This window comes from Sylvia atricapilla, chromosome 2 (assembly GCF_009819655.1).
Source record: "Sylvia atricapilla isolate bSylAtr1 chromosome 2, bSylAtr1.pri, whole genome shotgun sequence".
Lineage (NCBI taxonomy): Eukaryota > Metazoa > Chordata > Aves > Passeriformes > Sylviidae > Sylvia > Sylvia atricapilla.
In genome coordinates, this window is record NC_089141.1 from 109,199,241 (window position 1) to 109,223,428 (window position 24,188).

General features: G+C 43.4%; 1 protein-coding gene and 1 long non-coding RNA gene across 20 annotated transcripts in view; one reads left to right on the plus strand and one right to left on the minus strand.

Moving 5' to 3' along the window:
• Window positions 1-5,617: 5,617 nt before the first annotated feature.
• LOC136358171 (uncharacterized) lies at window positions 5,618-13,701 on the minus strand. Its single transcript, XR_010743021.1, has 2 exons — window positions 13,135-13,701; window positions 5,618-12,365 (listed from the first exon to the last, which is right to left on the minus strand). It is a non-coding gene; the product is annotated as an uncharacterized lncRNA (long non-coding RNA).
• Window positions 13,702-14,023: 322 nt separating this feature from the next.
• Window positions 14,024-24,188, plus strand: part of KDM6A (lysine demethylase 6A) — a 152,854-nt gene continuing 142,689 nt past the window's right edge. For 13 of the 19 annotated variants that reach the window (XR_010743020.1, XR_010743019.1, XM_066314074.1 and 10 more), the window contains exons 1-2: window positions 14,024-14,701; window positions 14,906-14,969. Coding sequence is in view for 17 of the 19 variants with exons in the window: in XM_066314074.1 (XP_066170171.1) it covers window positions 14,544-14,701; window positions 14,906-14,969 (222 nt within the window). In the remaining 2 variants the exon portion in view is untranslated. The remainder of the gene's footprint in view (window positions 14,702-14,905; window positions 14,970-24,188) is intronic. The other 6 variants (XM_066314088.1, XM_066314077.1, XM_066314086.1 and 3 more) reach the window with 1 other exon arrangement.

The following is a 24,188-nucleotide window of genomic DNA, read 5'->3' on the forward strand; positions in this document are numbered from 1 at the left end:
AAATTTCTTAAGATTATAATTTATACAAAAGGTTAATCTATACAAAAGGTTCTAATAGGTTGGATGCTTTAGTCACAAAGGAGGGCTGATAACCCAAATCTTAGGCAGTAAGACTGTGAGTAAAATGTGACAGTGAGGAGACAGAGGGGAAGGCTAAAGGCTACAGCCCTTCAATCCCTAACTGAGACACCATATCTTGGATGAAGTATTTTAAAACATACTAAATATGGGCTAATGTAATTGCTAAAGTTTGTGTGAGTTGTCCTCAACTGACCTGGGTGGAGCTGTGCTAATTTACATTAGAAATGGTAGGGAATTTTTTAAATAGACAAAACTACTGTTATTCTGTATGGCATAACTGTAAAGCCTTTAAATGGGGTATTTTCTCAAGTTAAAAGTTTCGCTGAAAAACCTTTTTCATCCTCCTTGGTTTTGGTTTTCTTTCCTTTCATCCTTTTACTGTAAGCCTTCTTTTCCCCCTCTTCCGTTTTGCTTCAGAAAAAAGAATGCAGAAAAATAAATAAGGAAGGTAAATAAAGATCAATATGGCAAGAGTTTTTAATTTTTAGTTTCACTGAAGATAAGTGAAAATGATAAAAGAAGGAAGTTCCATAATAATGTTGTCTTTCGACTAAAAATGACAATGGAATAAAAGATTGATATAGATCAGTTAAGGTGTAACAAACTAAAAATGGTGTCTTAGACATTTTATTTTGTAATTTCTAGAAGTGACTCAGAACACATGAAGCTCAGAATTAATTTCATTCCCTGGATCTTATTGCTTAGTCTGTCTGAAAAGGGAGAACATCTGCATCAGGGAAAGCACAGGAAAAAAGCCTCTGGAAGAAGCAGCTCTCAGAGCACCACCAGTGGCATCAACCATCAAGGAAAGTCCCAGTGAGACTTGGTGGCTAATTAGACAGGGCAGAGTTAAGGAAACCTTGAAAGCTGAGTTTGCCCGTGCTGCACCTTTCTTTAAGGGCTGAATAATCTTTAAAGTTGCTGATTTTCCTCCATCATGTGGTCTTGCTTTTTCCTGAAAAATCCTGACTTTTGTTGTCATCACTGCCAACAACAGCAGCAAGCAGGGCAGCAATTTACTATTTGTTAATTACACAATATAAGGCATGAAAAATCCCTTCTTTTCTTTCCAAAAACCCACGATCATAACTTAAATTTTATGTGTACGTCAATATGAGATACAAATTATGCCAGATGAAAGGCACACACACTCTGTAGCCTGACTGACACCATCCAACAGCACCACACAAAACCTGGAATTCAGTCCTCTGGGCACTCTGGGAATGATCTCCACCATCATTGCACATAATGCCCTGACATTTCCCTACAGCAACAAGACAACTTTTGAACAGACAAAGGCAACAGAGGAATGTCAGTGAGGCAGAACTGGAGGATGTAAAACCAGCCACTGTGGGAGTCTCCAGAGCCATGACTGTGTTGTGCCAGCCAACACCTCTGCCCAGAGACAGTGCCTTGTTCTGGCCACGGCACCGCAATGCAGAGAACGTCTCCAGCTTTTAAAAATCACTCATTTATTTTAAAAATAAAGCATTTGGTGGATGAACCTTTGTGTTCCACGAGCCTGCCTGTAAGGAGTATGACCCTGAGCACTCCTCCTCTTTGTCCCATGCATTAGATCCTTCTGCATGAGGCTCCTAAAGCTTCCTGGAGGCCTGGGACCACTCTGCTCTCTGCAGGTACATTCTCTTCGCTGACATTTGCTGGTAAGCATCTCTTCTGCTCCTGTGGTTTTGTCACAAAAGAATATTCCACATTCTGAAACAAACTACTTCACTTGCAAAAATGTTATGTAGCTTTTCTAGCATCCAGTAGTGTATTGCACTGCTGTAAATGTATTGTTTTCCCAATAAATTACTCTGGAAATTAACAGTTCTCTCATTGAATGACGTAACTGTTATTGACAGATTATCTGACAGTCTAGATGTCAAAATATTTTTATTCAGTGTGTTGTACTTGCAAATGCTAAAAAGCGACTGTAGGATTTTGAGCTTGGATGAAGTTCACATAATTTCAGAAAATGAACTGATTTTTCCATATTATATTCAGTTGTTTTATTTTTGAAGGATAAATTGAAATAAAGCAAGGGCAAAAACCTGCATGAGAAACACTGACACTACCTGCCTTTTCCAAACCAAAACACTTCCCATTAAAAGGTCAGATTACCTATGGATAGGATTTAACAATGGACTGTAGACAGGCCAAGTGGCACTGAAGTGTCTGTGGTGGAGGATGACACAATTTCTCTCACTGCTTAGACAAGCAGCAGGACATGCTTTACATCCATTTCCCAGTGACAAGGAGGAAGCCTGGAATAACATACTTGTGGGGCATACACATTTCCCCCTGAAAGAGTGATACATTTGGGTTAGAAACCCAAAGGCTGAGTAGAGGAGGAGATTCACTGACAGTGAACTGTGCAGTGATTTCCATTACAAGGCTGTGAAGGACGGCCAAGAAAGGACTAAAGGAACAAGAGCCAACTGAGAACATGTAAATACATTAATCTTAAAAGTTTTTAGAATATTGTTATGTAAAAATAAGGCATCAGTCTAGGATACAGGCTGGCTAATTACCTCTATTTCCCCCATTTATCATGTAGGCAGGATTGAAAGTCTCCCCAATAACCTGCTGGAGGCCTATTCCCACCAGACTTTCTTCAAATACAAAAGGAGAGTTGTTGAGAGCTGTTGCTTTGTTCAAGGATTGTGCCCCAGACTATTACATACAAAATCATATGAAAGCAAAAGCTGATGTTGAAGGAAAACTTGTCACATGGTGCCCACCCTGCTTCTTCCTACATTAACTGTTACAGCAGTTCCTATCTTTTCCTTGGGAATTTGAGACTCTGCCAGGCCAGAGTCTCAAAACTCAAAACTCCCGGCTCAGCTTCGTGCTGCGATGACTCCCTGGTACCTCCAGAAGCTTCTCTGCCCAGATTGGATGGGGTCAGGATTTGGAGCCCACGTTGTGCAGTGTGATGAGGACAGTGAGGAAAGGCAGCAGAGTTGTGCTGGTGCAGGTTGGTTGTTGTTCCCTGCCTGGATCACAGCCCATGGTAGAGCTGGGAGGGGCCAAGTGAGAGGCTCTGGAGGTCCCGTTCTCCTCCTGAGGAGAGGGAAATAGACTTTCCTGAAAAGAAGCCATGAAGAAATATGACAGGAAGCCTTTAATGATCTGCTTCAGAGATAAGACAAAACATTGCTGGGTATCTCTTTATGACTAAATATCTTTTGTAATTGTTGGACTCTGTCCTAATTGGCTTTGATACATCAGAGGCCTGCTTTGTGAGTTGTTTGGTTAAAACATGTTGTTCTGTTCTGCTTCCTTTCAGATGTTCTATGGATAACATTATTAGGCTTACCTTTTTGTTCATTCCCTATAGCATTTCTGTGCTAGTAGAACATCACACACATGCTCTTAATTTGATTCAATCGCTGAATAAACTATCCAACTTTAAAAATGAGATTTATATCATTCTACTTTAGTGCTCATGCATCCACTGATTGCCTGAAAGATTTATCTGGTTCATTAAAGCATGGCTGTACTTGAATTTGCATTTCCCTTTTTTTGTAACACTTTTATTGAAGTGTCCAGTATTTTACCAGAATTTCTCCCACTCATTTCATAAATAAATAAGTTAATTAATGAATTCCATTCTAATATTTTCAGATTCTGTATCTTCACTAGGAAGATACAGAAAATGGAAATGGATCCACAGAAAATGGATCCTGTTTTCATCTTGAACCTCTTGGCTCTTTGCAGTTAATACCAAGATCCAAACTGCTGTCTTGTACCTTCCACGGCAAAAAGTTATTTATAGCACCCACCCTTTTAGACAAAGGAAAACTCTGCTGAAGCTGGAGGATGAAGTTACACCAAATTGTGAGGACAGAAATGAGGAGCAGTTATACTTCTTGGACGAATTAGAAGCTGATAGAAATCATAGCCCACATGGCAAGCCAGATGATGGCTGTCAATGACCTCAGTGCCCAAGGTAAGAGCTGGCCATTCTTTAGTGGAGGTCTCTGTTCTCTTTGAACACAAAAAGATGTTACAAACGTGAAAATAACCAGAAAAGTGATGGAGTAATTTTCTAGAAAACACCTGGAACTCTGAACTGCAACTCCTCTGGTTTCCTTTGTATTTCAAACCAGCTGAATTCTTTTTGCATAGGAATATGCCTTGGTGGACTTCTGGTGAAGAAATACATTTATTGTTGTGAAGAAATAACTTCCAATAAATTTAATTTACTAAAGAAACCTATCTGCAAGACCATGTAACTGTTTACATCAAAAGGTGTAACAATGTTTTAGAAAAATAACCAGAAATTTCCATAAAGCAGAACTCCATTTATCTCTGAAATAAAAAGTTAACAAATTTCCACAACAAATAAGCCTGCACACCTCAATATATGCTTCGTTTCATTAAATTTTACTAAGCTAAATCTTATGTATTTCTCATCAATATAAATTTGGCCAATCTGCAAAATCTGAAGTACTCTCCCTGATGTAATTTTACTAGTTACTCTGAAGTCATTAGCTGGTATTATTCTTCCATTTTAAATGCCCACAGGCATGATTCTAATTTTGAGTACAACAGTTAAGCTTCTAATACAAACAATTACATGTTCATGGGGAAAAACTTTCTGAATGTTAATGTAGAGGAAGAATCACAGTGCACATATTAAGGCTGCAAAACAAGTAGATAGTAGTTTAAAGTTTAATTTTTAATCTTTAACCCTCATGGCCTTTATTGTTTATTTATCATTACTTTAAACACTTTTCTGAATAGACATCTGTAATTCCTAGACTTCTCAATAACCATAATGGAAACATTTCAAAGCTGGGCTTAAGAGGGAGTGGTTAGTTCAGGAAAATAATCTGTATTTCGAAACCTAAGAATTAATATAAAAGACACAAATTCTTTCCTAAAAGTTTCTGTAAACAGTGACATGAAAAAAGACGTGTAAGAACAGTAATCAGATTTTTTTAAAAAACGGTAAGAGTTTTCTTTAGAATGAAAGAAGAGTGTGAACTATTTTCTTATATAAACTACCAGTTTCATCAGTTGTAGATTATGTTTCATTACTGGCCTTGCCAGCTGTGTAGAACTTGCTCCTTTTGGTCCATGCTCCATTGGGAAGGAAATGTGTACACAGGTAATGCAGCAAGTGTTATCTGGAAAAATGAGTTATTCCTCCTTCTCTATGGATCAGGGTTTGATTCCCAGCAACAGCTGCTGCATCAGAACAGCAAAAAAAGAGAGATCGTGATAAAGACCAACAGCAATTTGTCCAATTCTTCCAACCTAAATCTAACTGGCAACCTAACAAGCAATTACTCAGAGATAGTAAGGAGTTAGTAGTAGGTCATTTCTACGGCTCATAAGCTTTTAGAGGTACCAGGTTTTTGTAATTTTTAACTTGGTTTTTATTATTGTGATAGCGATCTGCAGTCAAGCTCACAAGATGCAATCATTTTACTGTGCTGGGCAGCCATCCACCAGCTCCTCAGGCACTGCTAGGAACAGGCTGAACGTCCTCACAAAACAATCTCAAGATTCTCCACAGCAGCTGTCAGCAGTGATGCAAGATTTATTAACAAGACAAGATTTAATTGAATTCAGTATGCTACTCAATAGTGCAACCACTGTATCATCCGTTCTGGCATTTAATTTCACATTAAATTGATGTTATTCTTAAACACGTTTCAGTGTGCCACACAATATTGCACGGGAATAATGACCATAAAAGTTGTCAGGAAGTGCCTTTCACCTCCCCTCTGGAAGTTTCTGGGGTTTCATTTGTTTTGAGGATTTTTGTTTGGTTGGTTTGGGGTTTTTTTCTGTTTGGGGTTTTTTTTTGGAGGGGGTGGAGGCCAGTTTATTTTTTTTAATTGAGGCTGTTTCAATGACTTTGCCTCAGTTTCCAATACAGCTTTGCAAACAGTTAAATCAGTATTGCTGAGGGGTTGCACAGGGTTGGCAACAGTGGCAGGGACGGGACTGTCACGAGCAGGGGATGCTTTTCCCAAATAGATGTCACAGGACCCCTTCTGAGGCACCACCATTTTTGTGACCCACCTGTGAGACTTTTGACAAAGTGCTAACACAGTCACTAGTTTGGTTAAGACTGGAGGGAAAATCCAAACCACCCCAAAACTACATGATCATTTCTTTTTGTTGGACACTTTGTCATTTTAACACATCCATGTTCTACACATTTTGTGGAAAACACGATAGGGACAGAAAGATGAGCTGGAATAAGTGACTGGTCAGAAGAATTCAGCTACAGAAAAGGCCTCTGGTCAGCCTCACCGCATACACTTGGCTCTTTCCCCTTGTTCACAGAATCACAGGATGGTTCAGGCTGGAGGGGACCACTGTGGGTCATCTGGACGCACCTCTCTGCTTGAGCAGGGTCATCCCAGAGCACACATGGCACAGGATTGTGTCCAGATGGGTCTGGAATATCTCCAGTGAGGGAGGCTCCACACACTCTCTGGACAATCTGTTCAGTGCTCAGTCACTGCACAGGGAAGAAATTCATCCTCATGTTCAGGTGGAACTTCCTGGGCATCAGTTTCTGCTCATCCCTCCTGGGAAATACCAGCTGCAGTCAGGATCTCCCTTTCTTGTACAGCACCAAACCACCCACCCATGGCAGGGTTTGGATCCAAACCACTCCACCTAGGAGACAAACTGTGATCCTCCTGCTATTTCCCCTGTATTTTCTGCAGACCACAACAAAAAGCACCTACCATTGCAACATTAGGTGACCCCAAATAGTTATGAAAAAATTCAGCTGATTTATGAAAGAGGCTTAACAGTAGGTGTTTTGTTCTTCACTAATCATATATATTGTATTCAGTTGTTTTCAGAGAAACAGAAGCATAAATAGTGCAGGATGTCTTGTTTAGCAGGGGTTGATGTAACAGAAACCAGGAACTGAATTTGCAAGAAAACCTGTGTCTTGCTTCATTTCCTGAATAAAGGAGCTCTGGTAAGCATTTAAATTTTGAAAGCTTATCTGGACTGATCCATTAAAAATGGGACTTGGTCTTTACTGAGCAGAAAGTCTCTTCAGAAGACATTCCAGAACCTGCAGGTTCAGGTCCTTGGGATGGTGGGATTATTCATTAGAAATATGCCGGCAACTGAAGGAATACGTAATAAAACCAAAACCAATCACTTAGTAAAAAACCCAAACCAATGACACGATCGACAACAGAAGTATTTTAAAATCACACATTTGTCCTCTTTTATTTGTATAGGAAACAATTATAACCTGAACAGGACCAACATATTTTACTTAAGACCATATCCTGGTCCTTTTTTATATAGATTACCCTTGAGAAGAAACGTATCCATGCACTTTCAAACTTCTATGTCTTTAAAATGGTGCCAGTTGCATCATTACTTTCATGGCCTCCAGACCAGACTCCAGTAGCTGGGAAGGTTACATGTAAGCATCTGAGTTTATCAAGGGATGTGAGTATTTTTGATTGAGAAAAGGAATATTAGAGGAACTTTCTTCTCACTAAGAAGCCAATGGACAAGTATTTTGTTATGTGAAGATTTGAATTCACGATTTCCAGTGAAATTTTGTGTATCCACTAGTGGCAGAAAAACAACTAAGTTAAGGATACCAAGGTTTTGGAAAACATTGCAGATTCTCAGTGAAGCTTCCCTTTGCTGCCCCAATTCCCAAGGAACTTTTGTCCCATTGAGACCAATGGCAATTTCCTTCCTCTTACTCAGCTTTCAGTTTGGGATTACATATCCATGGAGAACAACACTTTTAACTTTCCTCCCAAGAGTAAACCACCACAGGACTCATTTACAGACAAAACACCAAACCAAAACACCATTAGGGAAGAAGAACTCACAAAGTGACTTCAGTAGCACTGAGTGTATTTATTCAAATAGACAACCACAAACTTCCAAACTTCTCAAACCATACCTTGAGAAACTCTAAGGTGGGAAGTTCTCCCAACCATTCCCAGGGACTTCCTGTTTCACAGGTCCCAAACCAAAGTGCAGCTGAAGGGGGAAGCAAGGAAAAAATTAAAGGCAGGCAGGGTTAGCTTTGGGTTTTACGAATGTCAAGCTGATGGTAGAAACTACTTGTCTTCCTCACATCATCCTGGTGGCTGCAGCTGTGTGAGAGGCCTGACCCAACTCTTACTGACTGCACAAGACACAGTGGAGCACAGACCCCTTGAGGAATTCTAGAAATTCTATACATAACCTGCCTCTTATAATAGCAAACTTAAAATAAAAATCAGCACACACACACAAAAAAAGCACATTTCAGTTTGGTGTTTTGCTTCTCTTCCAGTTACATACAATAAACACATTTCCATGCTTTGAGTACAACCCTGTCTGTTCTGTACTCATTGTGTCCTATACATCAAATTAATGCAATGCCACCTCATTTTGGAAACACTCAAAAAGATAAGAGAGTTATCCTACAGCAACAAAGTCTTCAGATTTCAGCATGATTTTACTTCATTTGAAATGCCCTGACTCACCCACTGCTGTAAGGAATCCTGAAGGGCTTAGACAAGGATGGGGAACTGTCATTGTGTTTGGTAAGTGCAGGATGGAGCTTCCTGAGCCAAGGCTTTGCCTCTGTCACACTCAACGCCCCAAAGCTGCTGCTCTTTGCACCTTTCAAACCCTCATCTGTGCACAAGATTTGCTATCTACCATGACCTGGGCAAAATACCTGATTTTACAAGTGGCTGATGTTGTAAGAAATGGACAGGGAAAGTAGACCACAACCAAAATAGCGTTTTAGATTGGTTATTGAAGATTTTTGTCCTTTTAGACATCCACATAAATGTTAACAAAAAGCAACATACACAACAGTTGAGGCTTTTAAAACAAGTAATTCCCAGCTACTTTCTAAAAAAGATTTCTGTATGAAACATTAAAATCTAGTGTGCCATGACATCCTCTTTTTTTGGAGAAAAACAAAAATATCAGACAATAAAGTATTTGGATAATATTGGATTCTGTCTCAGGATTAACCAAAGGTAACAAGATATCCATTCACCTTGTTTGCTGAGGATTGGGTCTGTTCAAATGTTCTTCAAAATCTCTCCTAATTTTGCCCAGAGCTGATTGAGAAATGTGATTGATTTTTCACTTCCAAGCCAGAAAACCAGCAGGCTACAAAGGTATCAGCCCAACATCTAATATTAATTCAATACATATAAAACCACCATAGAAACAAAATGATGGGATTTTTTTTCCTCTTCTTTACAGCATTTGCCAAATTCTATTAAGTTACAACTGTCAATCTGAAGACAAGTTAATATATACACAGTATTTTATTATCAGCTTCTCAACAGAGAAGAGCTGCTCAAATTCCTGCATGGAAACACATGCAAAAAAATCAGTTTCTCTGCACTGTTCTGGAAGAGCAGAGATCCTTGTTCAGGAACATCTCCTCGCAAACAGGTGATTTTTTTGGAAGGTGGCAAGTCATAAGCTGCCACACCTGGTCCCCAGGGGGAGGACATTCACCTAAAACTGCTCCCATAAATGAAAGCATTTCCACATTTGGAATGCACACCAAAGACACAACCAAAGTGCTGGAGGTGGGAGGTACAGGCACAACTGGAAAAAAAAAAAATCTAAAACCTAACAACAGTAGCACTGTAAAGGAACCACCTCCTGGACAAGTGTAATTTTCACATTTTTTTATTTCTCCAAGTCAGCAGAAACTGTCAGTAAAACATAGATCTATATACTGCAGAAACAGGATACAGATCTAACAGACAAAAAAACCCCAGGATACAGATCTGCTAAGAGTCATTTCTTCTGCTTGCAGAGCTTCAGCAAAGAGGTCCCTGTGTTTATGCTGGCATGCAGAAACCTGGTGTCTCTCACACAGCAAATCTACAGAACAGCCAAAACCACCTTGCTTTCTGAATCTCATGAAAGAGCTCAGAACACTGTGAAGGTGATGACACAAATTCATGGCTCTCCATGTTTGGACCAAGTTGCTGACATGTTGCTGCATGGGGACAGATATTACTGGTGACTGTGTGGACTTCTGAAGACCATGAATTACCACTTAACTCCAGATGAATTCCAGCATTAAGCCTTTCAAAGACAATCCAGGTCTTAAACTCACGATAACTAAGGACAGAGAGGGCAATAGACAAAAATTACATGATTCAAGCAAGACAGAACAATAATTAAATGCGTAACCAAAGCATTTAGCCTTGCTTTTTAAAACTTTCATTTAAAAAGCCCTGTATTTTTTTTCTTTATAATAACTAATTTCCAAAATTAGTTCACTCCCCTTACTACCTAAAGCTAGGGAAGTATTTCTGAGATTAAAGAGCAGTTTTTTCTTCAACATAGTGATAAACAGCATTGGAATGAATTTTTTCCTATTTTCAATAATAATTCTCCTAACCCATGTATTGATTTTCTTTATTGCCAGCAAAAGCATTTGCCTTTTTTTTTTTTTTTTGGGGGGGGGGACACACACCCAAAACAAACCCCAAAACTTTGAGGTTTTTATCAGCTTCCCCACTTTCTTGACTGCCATATGCTGTCAAAACACAGATCATCACACAACACCCATCAGAACTTTAATGTGGGCAGTACAAGGATCATATAAATGCCAGGTCATTTCACTACAAACTCTTGGACAATGGAAAAGCCACTGCTGAAGTCCAAAAATGAAGCACCATGGGCTTTCTCGTTCCAAATACCAAGAAAACAGTTTAGTAATTTAAGGTTTTCTTCTTTTACCTTGGAGTAAAAGAAAACAACAGTAAGAAAAACAAGCAAAAGAGAAGTGTTAACGAAACTGCTTTCTCCCTAACTGACCTATTGCCAGATTTTACTAGTTTATGCTGCTTTGCCTCATATGCCAAATGGCCACGTGTTTCAGGCAGGTTGAGTACAGTTTGGGAAGCTGGCAGCAAGGTAAGTATTAGATTTATGTTTTGTAGGATACAAAATGGCATCCTGTGGGTTCTGCTGGGCAGCCTGCTTTGTTAGCTGCTGTCTTTCAATACGTGCACATTGTCACGTGAATCCAAGAGCGTCTCATCACATTTTGCCTGCTCTGCTGCAAAAGGATTTGCCTCATAGTCAGACATCTCCTGAGCTACTGGGAGCACAGTGTTGACTCCACACCTCAAAATCCTTTTCTAAACAGCAGCATCAGCAGAGATCACACATGACTCCACGTGGCTCCTGAGCTTCTTCAGGCTCTTGGGTAAGGAGATGACACTGTCCTTGCTCAGCTGGTCAGCGCTTGCAGCTGCCCAGAGCTTAAAAAGGCAGGAATGAAAACCAAACCAATGGGAACTGATATTCCCAGCTGCAAACACCTCTGTTTCTCCAAGGATGGATCATGGTGCAGGTGGTTACAAAGTATGCCTGGACTACAGAAAACCAGGAGATTTCAACTGTATCCAACAGGGACTGATCTACTGCTCCTTCGAATTTCCTAACTGACTTGGAAGTGACAGCAAATAATCAAACAAACAAATGCAGGCAATCTGGAAATTCAATCCCAGAAATTCAGCAGGGTGTAGGGGGTTAAGAGTGACACTGACAGTACCAGAGAAGTAACTCAGCTGTGGTGGCTTCAGGTGCACAAAAGTTTCAGCTGGACCAGGACCCTCAGCTTCTACAGCCTCCTGAATCGCTCTGTGGTTTAGCAAACTCATTCTTCCACTGAGAAATGGTTTTGTCTGCTCTCCTTTCTGCTAATTTATACTCAGGACACTGCAAAGTGGAAATGCTACATCCAAGAGTCAAGATCCCCAAAAACAATCTGCACTGAAATCCCACATTTATGGCACATTCCCAAGCAGTCAGGCTCATGGCCCTGATTTTGGCACCTGAGGAAACTCTGCTGAGAAAATCCATGACAGAGAAGCCATGGACAATACACATGAACACAGATGTTTGATCATAGTGTTTCCACTATTAACAGACTATGAACCATTCCCAGAACCAAAAATAACTTGGGTTTTATCTGCATTCCAAACTGGCAAGTCCTTTAAGCACAAATGCCTGTCTCTTATACGAATACTCTCAACAAACTGGCTGCTGACTCTTTTATGAAGAAATGAAACATCATCAAACTCAGATGCCTTATTTTTTTTTTTTTGTTCTTCCTGCATTGGCATCAGAAAGCAGAGCTACATTGCAAGAGTTTGCTTTTAAGAGCAACATGGACACACTACTCTGAGTCTTCATTTACATTATTTAAGACTTTGTTTTGACCAGGTCTCCATTTCTGCCACTGTCTCTGCATCAGGACCAGAAAACACGTAAGGATCCACCTGAAAAACATCACTGACACGTTAGTTTAACACTTACAGAGGGAGAAATGTGCTTCAGTGTCATGAGCATGGTTGGAGAGTGGTAATTAAAGGAGAACTTGCAAGTAGCAGCATCCACTGCATAGGCTGGTCTTTGACCTTGTTCACCAAATTCCCAAAGGCAGCTAATGGCTTTACTTATGCTTTAGAGCACCTAAATCTCAAACAGGAAATTCAAATGGGAAAAGCCAGCCCAGACACGGAACTTCAGCCAGACACCAGAGAAGTGATGTAATGCTGTTACAGAAGGCTGTTCTGATCCATTTCCAGCAAAATGGGGATGAGCTGTGCCCTCACACACCCACAGCAGGGCTCAGCTCCTCGTACACACCACAGCAGAGCCAAGATTAAATTATCTGCAAACACCTTACTGTAAAAGCCTCCTGGCTGTGTGGTACTGTAAAGAGAAACGCTGGGTTGAGCTGAGAAGGGTGGAGGAACCCAAAGATGGTGTGGAGGCACAGGAACAGGTGCGGATGTCCCATTCTTTGGAGCGTTCAACGCCAGGTTGGATGGGATTCTGAGCAACCGAGTCTAGTGGGAGGTGTCCCTGCCCACGGCGGGGATTTGGAACGACGTGACCTTTTAGGTACCTAAAGGCAGTCTAATGCTCAGGTAACACTTCATCTACAAGTCAGGCTGGAGCTGCGCTAAGCCATATGAAGCATAGAAAGCAAGCACCAAACCCCCTTTCCTTTCCGCGCCTAAAGAAATTCAGAGCTTTACTCACACACGAAGCGTGCCCAGAAGCCCGAATTCCCAGGTGCTGTCACCGCCGTCCTTCGCGCTTTTCCCGCCGCTGCAGCCGCGGCCGAGCCGGCCGCTCCCCGCCCTCACGCCCTGAGGCCCTCGAAACATCGCGAGACTTTGCCGTGCGTCTCGCGCGAAGCGCGCGGGGCCGCCTGCGCCACGTGACAGCCGCGGGGGCGCGCGCGCGAGCGCGCTCTAGCAGGGGCCGCTCCACCTGTCACGGGCTCCCGGGGGAGGCGGGAGGGGGGCCGTGGGCGAAACCAACGGCGGGGGCGGCCCCCGCCCTTCCGTGCGAGCGTTACCCGCCGCCCAAGCATCTCCTTCGTAGCCCCGTTCAGCCCCGTCGCCGCTCCGGGAAGCCTTTATTTTCTGCTTGTGCCAAGAGCGCCACGCCCGAGGTGGGGCGGAGTGCGGGGGGGGGCGCGAGCGTGCCTGCTGCCCCCCGCCGGTGGGACATGGCGTCTTCCTCAGCGGCGTCCACTCCTCCAGCCCGGAGCCCCCGTTACGCAACTCCACCCGTGAACGAAGCCCTCCCTCGTTCCTCCTCCTCATCTTCCCACCCCAGCGCCCGCCACTCCCGACATCTCCCCCCTCCCCCGCGGTCCGCTTTTAAAGGCGCATCCCAACCTGCTGGTGCTCGCTAATCGAAAAGCTCGTCTGACTGACGGCCCGCTCGACCTATCACAAACAGCGCTTCTCCAAAACCCCACCCCCTTCCATCCTACCAACCAATGGCGTGAGGCCGACGGGAAGGCGGGCGGCGAGGGCCAACCGAACCGGAGCGCAGCGGCGGCGGAGCGCAATGACTGACGTAAGTCAACAAAGGTCACGTGGGGCACGACGGCGGCGCCGATTGGCCGCGCGGACGCGGGCGGGCGGGGCGGCACGGGGGGGTCGCGGTGGCGGCGCGCGGGGTCCGCGGTGTGACACAATTACAACAACTTTGGGCAGCGGCTCCGGGGAAGTTTGTACGGGCGGCAAAACACACCCCGAGCCGCGGGGCGGGCGGGGAGGGTCCCCCCAGCTCCCCGACACTCCGGCTCCCCGCGCCGCCGGCAGCGAGCGGCGATGTAAACACCGCTCCGCCGCCATCCGCAGCCGCCGCCTCCTCCTCCTCCCCCGAGTCTCCAGCGCTGGGGCTCCCTCCCCCCTCCTTCCCTCCCTCCCTCCCACCTCCTCCTCCGAGCAGCGGGGCTTCCCCCCGCCTCCCTCCCTCCCTCTCCCCTCCCCTCCCTCCCTCCCTCCCCCTCCCTGCCGGCTGTTGTTGTTGTAATAAAAGTTGTGGTGTGTGTGTGTGTCGGGCACCCCGCCCCGCCCGGCGCTGGGGGGTGTTTGGGGGCGCGCAGGGAGGGGGGGGTGCGATCCGCGAGTTAATTACGCTGCGTTTCCATGAAATCGTGCGGAGTGTCGCTCGCCGCCGCCGCCTCTGCTGCTCCTTTCGGTGATGAGGAAAAGAAAATGGCGGCGGGGAAAGCGAGCGGCCAGAGCGAGGAGGACTTCGCCAGCTTGACAGCCCAGGAGAGAGAAGCCCTATCCGGCCTCGACAGGTACCCGCTCCCCACTGCGCCCCGGCCGCCTCCGTGTCCCGGCTCGGCCCGCGCTCCCTCCGTGTCCCCCCGCTCCCCTGCCCGCGGCTCCCCGTGCGCCGCCGCTCCCGGGCCGCGCTCTGCCCTCGCCCGCCCGCCGCGCTGACTCTCGCTAACGCCGGTGCCTCTCTCTCCCCTCCCTCCCGCCCGCTCCCCTCCTCGCAGCCGGCTCTTCGGATTTCTGAGGCTTCATGAAGATGGCGCCAGAACGAAGGCCTTGCTGTTAAAGGTAAGCGCGAGGGTGGATGTGGAGCGGGGATGGGGGGGAGGGGGGGGAAACGGGGGATGGGGAGCGCGGTGGCCCCGCCGCCCCTTCCCTCGGGACCCCCGGGCCCGCACGGTGAGTGTGTGCACGGGCTGTGCGGGGGGCACCGCCACCTCCGCGGGGTCTCCGCGCCTTGCTGCCGCCTGCGCCCCTTTCCTTTTTACCGCCCCCCCCCGCCATTCTCCCCGGGCGGGACGAGGGGAGCGTGGCCATGCGGGTGCCCGTCCAGCCCCGGGACGGGAAAGTGGCGGAACCCGGGCCCGGGAGCGGACGGGCCGGGGGAGGGGGCGCGGGGGCGGAGGGGGGGAGGCGGACGGCGAGGAGGAGGAGGAGGAGGAGGCGGCAGCGGGGGGAGAGCGAGGGAAGGGAGGGCGCGCTCGGCGCTGCTGACGTTGCCGCTCCCCGGACCCTCCCTCGTGATTTTCGCCCCCAGCAGCCGGGAGCGGAGCCGGGGCCGGAGCCCGCAGGGAGCACGGGGTCCGGGCCGGGGCGGGCGCGGCGCTGAGCGGCTCCCGGAGCCCGGCAGAGTGACTTGTTTACTCTGCGGGCCCCGTGCCTCCATCCGGCGTGCCCGGTGCTCCCCGAGCCCCGCGGGCCGCCCGCCGTCCCGCCGTGACAGGGAGCGGGGCGGCCCGCGGGCTGCTGCCGCCCGGCCCGCTGTCCGGAGACGGCTGTTTGTCTCTGCGGAAAGTTGTTGGCCCTGTCATTTAGTTAAGTAATGGCTGCTCCTGTCGGCCCAAGATGGCCGGACAGGGAGGAGAAAGAGAAGGGGGGGGAGGTAAACACGAAACAAACACCGGGAGCGAATATGGGGAGCGTGGAGCCCCCGGTGAAGGCCGAGGGAAACTCTCCTGCGCATCCCAAGTTCCTTCTGGGCGCTTTCCTGCTGCTTTGCAGCGCCGGTGCCCTCCTCAATCAACCTGTAGCACGTTCCGCTGCCTGTCCGTGAGCTGCTGACAAAGGCTGTGCGGGCCGAGTGTCTGCCAGCTGTGCTTAAAACACCGAATGCCAGCGAAACGTTTGGCTAAAAGAATAAGTGGAACTGTTTTTAACATGCCACATGGCCGAGGCAAAGGGAACAGTGCTACTCTGGTTCCTGCTTCCTGGCTTGTTCCTGTCAGTAGTCTGGCGTTTGACACTGCTCATCCCATTGTTGTGCCCGGGCTGTATCGTGGAGAATTATTATTTTTTTTTTTTCTGCTGCCGGTTTTTGGTTGATCTGAACACTTGACTCTTAAAGCGTGTTGAATTGGATAGCCTAGGCCTGTGCTTGTGTTGGGGTGTTTATTTCTTATGTCAGGATTGGAAAAGCTCAATGTCAGGACGTGGGGGGAGGGGGGAGAGATGGAAGGAAAGGCAAGTACACTTTCCTTTGTGCTTCTATTTAAAAAAAAAAAAAAATCTCGCGGTTTCCTTTCGATTTTCAGAGTTATTTATAAGAGCACTTCTTCCCATTAATCAAAAAGGTAGGGGAGTGACATGTCAAACCAGTCAAATAATGTATGTTAACTGTTGGTGGACCAGAACTTGTGTCTGCTCTGTGAACGCTGCTGAGGCTATCGGAAATATTAGACCCAATCCCGTATGGGATAGAGCTTAAGAATGCCAGATAGAAAATAAAACCTTCCCATCTAATTAGATCATCTGTCGCATAAAACCCCTGGTTTAAGTTTTATTTTGCGTGCTGTAAGATTAGGAGCTGCAAAGAGCAATTCAGCCTGTTAGTTGAGTTTTGTGCCTTTCTTACATATAATGATTTTTTAAAGATGCCAGTCAATTGTAATTTTAGTGTACGCAATCTGAAGTTGCAGGTAGTTTTGAAATACGTTTTCAGAAATGTCTTTCATTGTATGTTCTTTTACTGTATTGATCCGCAAATCCATGCAGTGAATGCTAAAAAAATCCCCAAGCAAACCAAATATTTTGCTATTTCACTCCAGTTTTTGGATGGTGTTTTGTGTATTTATGAATCGCACAGTAACTCACGAAGCAGATTCCTTGTAAAACTTGTCTCTGAGAAAGGTAGATTATTTAAGGAAGTAGAAGGATTAAAACGTTGCTGTTCAGTGCAGAGATGTTTGAGAGGAATTTCTTGGTTTGAAGCAGTTTCGGTTTTGTTTGTGCTTTTTACTTTGAAGGAACGTGCTCGTGTTTCTGTTACCGATAAGAAGTTGCTATTTTTAAGGTATTTTCTGCTTCATTCCTGTTCTCTGTGTGTGAGGCTTTATGCAGTTTATGTTCTATTGAGGGCTTTAGAACAATTAATCTAGCCGACTACTTTAATTCAGTGTAGCAGTTATTTTTATAGTAGAGACTGTGGCCGAATATATGTGCAGTTAATTAATAGGTTTTACAGTGATAGCAACAAAATGTTTCCTTTTGTGCACGGAGCAACAACAGCTAACAAAGACCCTAGACTCCATAATTATGAAATCCTGACTGAGTGATTTAACAAAATTCAAGGCAGCACGTTACAGTGTGAGATTTATGTGCAAGTGTAGCAGGTAAGGAAAACCATTGAGTCATGTTTCCAGAGGAATCCTTCACAAAGGCAGAAATTTCTCAGTGCTCCCCTTGATGTGAGAGGAGCACACCCAGTATTGAACCTTTTCCAGAGGCTGCCACGCTGTAACAGTGAGTGATCTCTGGGGCCTGGCAGCGCTCCCCATTACCTGTGCTTGAGGTGGCAGCAGCAGGGTACCTGGCTGGGGAGCCTGACAGGAGGTTTTGGGTTGTAAGTATTTGAAGAACATCTCCCTTCCCTGCCTGGGGCCTTGTGCAGCAGGAGGAGTCTATTCTGGGCTTAAATTTGGTGCCTGGGTGCAAGAAGACGCTCCATATTTTTGTTGGGGTTCACTGACTTGTGTGTTGGCTTGGAGGGGATTACAGGAGGCCTTTGCAGTGGGAGCTTGGGTTTAATGAAGCCACACCCTGACAGGATTTAGTAATAAAAAACCTGGGATTTCTTTGAGGGATGGATGGAAGAAGCTACATGTCCAGAGCTTTAATTTAATTGTGGGTTCTATTCATTCTCCAGGTGTGCAGTCCCCGGTTTTTGGTGGTTTTGCTTTGTAGTATGTATGGACTGTAGTGTCATGAACTAAGCCAAGCCGTGCTGCTGGGTGTAGCAAATCAAAAGAGCAGATAAGACGTGAGATCTGTACAATTTTATGAATTATTGAAGATCTAGACTAAGGGTCAGGAATATTGTAATGTTGCCTCACGTATTGGATATGTGATAACCCAAAAGAAACTTTCCTGTAATGGTGTACACGCTGTATGTCTGACAAAAGAATGGGATTTTCTGTTGCCAGAAATTTTGCTTTTATTTTGCAGAAAAAAGAGCTTGAAAATCATAGTTTGCAGTTAGTGTGGTTTTGGGGAAGAGGAGAGGGAAATTAAGAGATCACCTTTCAAAGTGGTTGAAACGCTGGAAACCCAACAGTCAGTCTTGTGTTGGAGAAAGTGCTCACTGTTATGCTTCCGTAGTTGACAAGAACATTAACGTGAAGGAAGAAAAAAAAACCCAAAACAAAAACCCTGCTGGTGTCTTGATGTCTTACTCCCAGGAAGGCGTTCTGGCAGGAGGTGAAGCTTAAAGATTACTGGGGGGGGGAGCGCAAAGATATCCATTGTATTGGAAGTGAATTGCAAAGCATTTCCCTTTTTTTTTCCTTCCTTTTTCTTCCCTTTCCCCCCCCCCCATTTGTGTTTTATTTGTTTGTTTCTGATGATGTTTCCAGTATTCAGCCAAAGTTGACTTGATTGCAGTGACAAACCATTGTTTCATAAGCTGTAACTGGCATCTGTACAGATGTAGGTTGATGTAGCTGGTCCGATGTATTGGGTATAAGATGCTTGTTAATTCCCATTCATTGAGTTTAATCAGTTTGTCATATCCTGTGGACAAAATCTGAAGCATGTTTCCATTTAAAAGTATTGATGTTGAAGTCGATTCAAAGCGATGAAGTAGTTCCACACAATATGCCATGTTTTAGTCTGTGTTACCTCTCATGGTTTTGCAGTCCTTTTGTTTTCCAGCTGATTTTAAAAATGGTATTTCCTTTGTGTAAAGGCCACATGTGTTGACAAAATTAACAGCGTGCTTTATCGGTGCTTTTATGAAGCTTACAAAATAAGTGCACAGTGACAATATTCTTTCATTTTTCTTACAATTGTAGTGTTGCTTGTTTAAAAATAGTTTCAAACAGTGTGAATTAATGTATGTTGAATTTGTCCTTTCAGTGTTGACATTAATGTTAATTTCCTACTAATCCATAATAAAGCATCCTCAGTTTTATTTATAGCAAACTGCTTGAAAAATAATTATGCAAGAAAACATTTTAGCAGGTTAGTCTCAGTGTAGTAAAGTGGGGTTTTTTGTTGGTTTTTTTTTTTAATAACTTTGGAAACATTTTGGCTTGATTTATTTTCATCAAAACAAAGAAATATTGCTTGAAAAAGAATTAAGAATGTTTGTCTTATATAATGGCAGTACTGGGAATTGAGAAACTGGAAATTGGTACCAGGAGACATTTGTGAAGCATTCCAGGAAGTGGGCAGCCTCTCCAGTTTCTGCAAATTCACATCTGAGTTGTTTCTTTATGTTTGGGGGTTTTTTTTCTTAATATATTGTGCATTTTCTATTATTGGTTTATTATCTAGTGTACTATCTGTCCTGTGGAACAAGTTGAAGTTGGATAACATTTTGTAAATTGTGTTATGAGTGGAACTGGTTTTCTAGTGTTTTTTGAAGGAGTCACTTGTTTTACGTGTGTTTCTTGGGTAATTTTATCTGAGCCATAGATTTCTTTAAGATCAGTTAGGTTTGTTTTTATGTACTTTGGCCTTTGTATTAATAGGGTGCAGCTTTTTAGGATCTAATTAAAGTGCAATGGGTGACACATTCTGTAGTTCGTGGTTGTACTGTGTTTATACTTGGAACTCACAGCTGTAGTGTGTGTAATGGTTGTGTGTCCTGGTACTTGGTTATAGGTTTGCAGTATTTGTACTTCATCCAGTATTCAAACCAATTTTTTTTTTTATTTTTTTTAATGGACATTACACAGTACTGTAAGTATGAAATACTTAGCACAAATACTTTCACAACTAGTGTTTGAGACTTTTGTTTTAAATAGTGGGATTTTATTGCTCTTGATGTGTATCCCTGAATGTTTTGGCTGTGCCTTAAGTGTGAAGTACAGTGTTGGTACTACTTTCTGAAGGCAAGAAAATTGATGAAGTCAGGAACATTACAGTTGTCATTTTAATGTGTTAATGAAGAGAGAAGGATGGATCTCATGTCCACAAACAACATGCTTTTGTAGAGGTGTAATTAGAATTACAGGACTCTTGGTGTATTGGCATTTGCATACAGCAATTTTTATCTTCACTAACAGGACACTATTAATAGGGAATATAACGTAAGATTTTTTTATTGTTGTTGAATGAATGTTAGTTATTGTAGCTTTAAAGTACTGATCTGCTGAGTCTGGAGGTGGAAGTGATCCTTTGTGTTAGTGGTATATGTGCATCAAGTTAAGTAAATCATGCCCTACTGACTTTAGTAATCAAATAGCCAAGGTGGGCAGTGGTTCAGATGGAGGAGAGAGGGAAATGCTGCTGTATTTTAGCAGCTGAGGAATAGAGGTTCTGATAAATTATTTAACTCTCGAAAGTGTGTAGAAAAACTGTGGCAAGGGTGGGACACGACTGCTTTCATCCCATTCCAGTAATTTAACCATTGATCCTTTTGTGCATCCTGCTGCTTGTGGCCTCTAGCATTCAAATTCCTCTCTAGGTGAATCCAGGTACAGGATGTGAAGGAAGAACAGAGAATCTAAAGCTTTGTCTGTGCATGGTATTACTCAGGTGTGCTTTCAGCATGGCTCTGTGCCTCTTGCCAGCCTTGCATGACTGTCTGTTCACCGTAGTGGGTTGAGTGGACTTGGTAATTATAGAGGTAAAACTATCTGCAAATGTTGATACCATCTGAAGTAAGTGTTGAAAGCATCTTCTAAAAGCTGTGCCATATGTTTGTTATACCATTTTAGAAAAGAGTAGATGTTTCATGCTCGGAGAGCTTGGTGCGTGTAGAAGCATTTGTTTTCATTACATTAGTGGGATGATACAAAATTAAAGAGAGTCGTGGAAAATGTTTATGGCTATAAAGTGACTTTTTCCTGATTAACACTTGTCACAGGACTTTCCAGTGCCAGAGCTATGTGCCCTGGCCCACTGTTGGTCTTTATCCCACTCACAATTAGGCAAACTTATGTTCTGCGGAGAAGTAAAGTTCTGGTTTCCAGCCTTACAGATTCATCAATTAAACCTAAAGTTTTTCTCAGATTACTGAACAAAAATATTTCTTCTTGGTCCTCACCTGGTAAAATTTTTGATAATGAGTAGGGATTTTGCTGTATTTTCAACAGTCTGAAAGGGAAGGAAATGTGTATATTTGTAGTTGGAGAACGCTTAAATAGTTTTGTAAAAACTAGTTACTGCTTAAAGGGCTTGGATGAGCTTCTGCAGAAATGAACTGTGAGTGCAGAACTGAGCTGGGTGGCAGATTTAGTATTGGATCAAATAATTCTAGGAGCTGAACCACTGTCCTGCTCATTCTGAATGCAGATAGGTATATGGATACAACTTCAGTCCTTCAGTGCCATACCTACCTTGTATTTTACATTAAAAACTCATTTAAGTTACTTTTGTGTTTTAACCCCTTTTCTTAGTGAAGTCCTGCAGCTGTGGTGTTTGAAGCATGATGTTTGAGTAATGTGTGTTCACAATTAAACATTGAAATGATGCTTATTAAACTTGATGTGTCAGTATAGAGACCAGTTGACTCTTTGTAGAAAATGTTAGCAGTCTTAATCTTGCAGAATACTTACTTGTAGTTAAAAGAAACAAAATTGAAATCAGTGGGTCTTGTATGGAGCCCTGTGAAGGCTGCCAGGGTTTGTATAGGTGCACTTGAGAGGGTAATATTAGTACCTTACAGAACATTTTTGGTATGAGGAAAGAAAGGAATTGTATTTAATGTAGTTCAATCTGAGTTTGTTGGACAAGGGAAGTTCAGTAAAGCAAGAAAAAATACTTAAATATTTATTACATGTTTCCGCTTTATGGAGAGACAGACTGAAGAAATAGCTGTAGTAGAGTAGTTCCTCTGTGGAAAAGCTCTTTCCAAGAGTGGCCTGTTTAAATAGGGGTCTGTTCAAAGCTTGTTTTCAAGATGAGTTCTACTGATACTGTCACAAGTAGATGAGGCCCTTTGATAGTTTGCTTGTGGTCATTATCTAGTTTGTTGAATGGTACATTTCTAAAATGAGCCTCAAAGTTTATTCTTTGAATATTACTCTTTGTATTTAAAGAATCATAGGAGGGTATTCCTTACATACCTAAAATACCATGTTAATGAACTAAACCTCCATTAGGCATATTTGGGAGTTGAAGAATATTGTTTATCAGGTACTTTCACTTCAGAGTGTGAGAGGATGCAGGGATCACCATCAGAGCTGTATTAACAAATTACCTTCTTTTATGGTTCTTGAATTTGCTACGTAGTGTTCATGGCAGGAGCTTATTTAATTAAGATGTAGAATTAAGAGCTCATTTACAGTTTTGTAAAGGGAGTGACTAAAAGTGTGTGATGAATTACAAACAGAACACTGTATGTCTACATATGAATTTCTTTTGTGGTAAGTTGTTAAATTAATTGTTGTCTGTTAAAATGGCTTTAAGTCATTTCCTTTTCTCACAGTGGCATTTGAGGATTATGATTCACTTCTCAATATTGATTGGTTATTAGTCTAAAGCAGACTGAATTGTGAATATGCTTTTCATTAAATTTCTACTTTCATTTTTAGAATTTAAAATTCTGAACAATTTCAGAGTATGATTTGCAGCATTAGACAAAAGATCCAGTGCAACAGCTTTTAAAATAGAGCCAAGAGATTTTTTTTTTTTTTTTGGTCAGTATTCTGTTGCTTCCACTGTAGTTACCATTTTAACATTTTATTTAAGCAGCGTTTTCGTTATTTTATGATTTGAAAACTTAGTTGCACAGGAATAGAGAATAAAATAATGAATTAAAGTTAAGATTTTATTTTTAGGTGTTCTTCTTCTAGGTAACAGAATTTTAAGTACTCTGTTGTGTCTCCTGTGTTTCAGTGAAACCATCTTTGAGCCTGTGTGATGAACCAGGCTGGAGAACTGTTTCAGCTCAAAACTAACCTAGTAAAAACAGAAACTCACTAGTTTTAAGTAACCACTATTGAAGGCTAGTACTAAGAAGGTTTTAGAAATTCAAAGAGCCAGTTTCTGCTTGCTCAGAACAGAGTTGGGAGGGATTCCATGGGAATATTCTGTGCTGGATAAAGGAGCTAGTGAGTGCTGGGAATTTTTGCAGAATGCTCTTTTGGAAGCATGAAACCAGTTCACCTTTAAATGGAGGGGAAGTAGGTAGGGTAAGAGATGCCTTTGACTTAACTGCAAGCTCAAAACCAAAAGAGAAGTGTACCCTGGATGGAAAAATGAACAAACACACGCTGAGAACTACAAGGGTATTGCCAGAGTGTGCAGAGGTGCAGTTAGAAAAGTAAAAGCTCAGCTGGACTTGGAATTGACTGGAGAGGTCTAAAACTATGGGAAGGATTTTCCAGGATCATAAACAGCAAGGACAGAGGAAAATGCTGGCCCACTATTAAACAGGAGAGGTGAATTAGTTACCAACCAGTGCTAAAAGCCAGAGGTTCTCTGCATTTCTTTCACCTCTCTCTTTACCAGCACTCTTGGGCCCCAGACCTTGGGAACAAAAATCTAGTTTCATGCACGGACCTACTGCCTTGGAAGGAATTATTGGGGTGTAAACTATTACAGGAGCCTGACCCCTACAAATGACCCATCTCAGGGTGTTAAGAGAGCTGGCTGGAGGCTGCTCTATGTAATCTCTGAGAAATCATGAGGATTGGGGAATGTTGCAGAAGACTGGGAGAAGGCTCATGCTGCCCCATCTTCCAGAAGGGTTTAAACAAGAACACAGGAAATTAGCAGCCCATCAGCCTTACCTCAGTCCCAGGGAAAGCTTTGGTATGAATCCTGATGAAGCACATGACTGGGAAAAGTTGACATGGATTCTGCGAGGGCAATTCATTCTTGGCAAACCTGATTGCCTCCTAG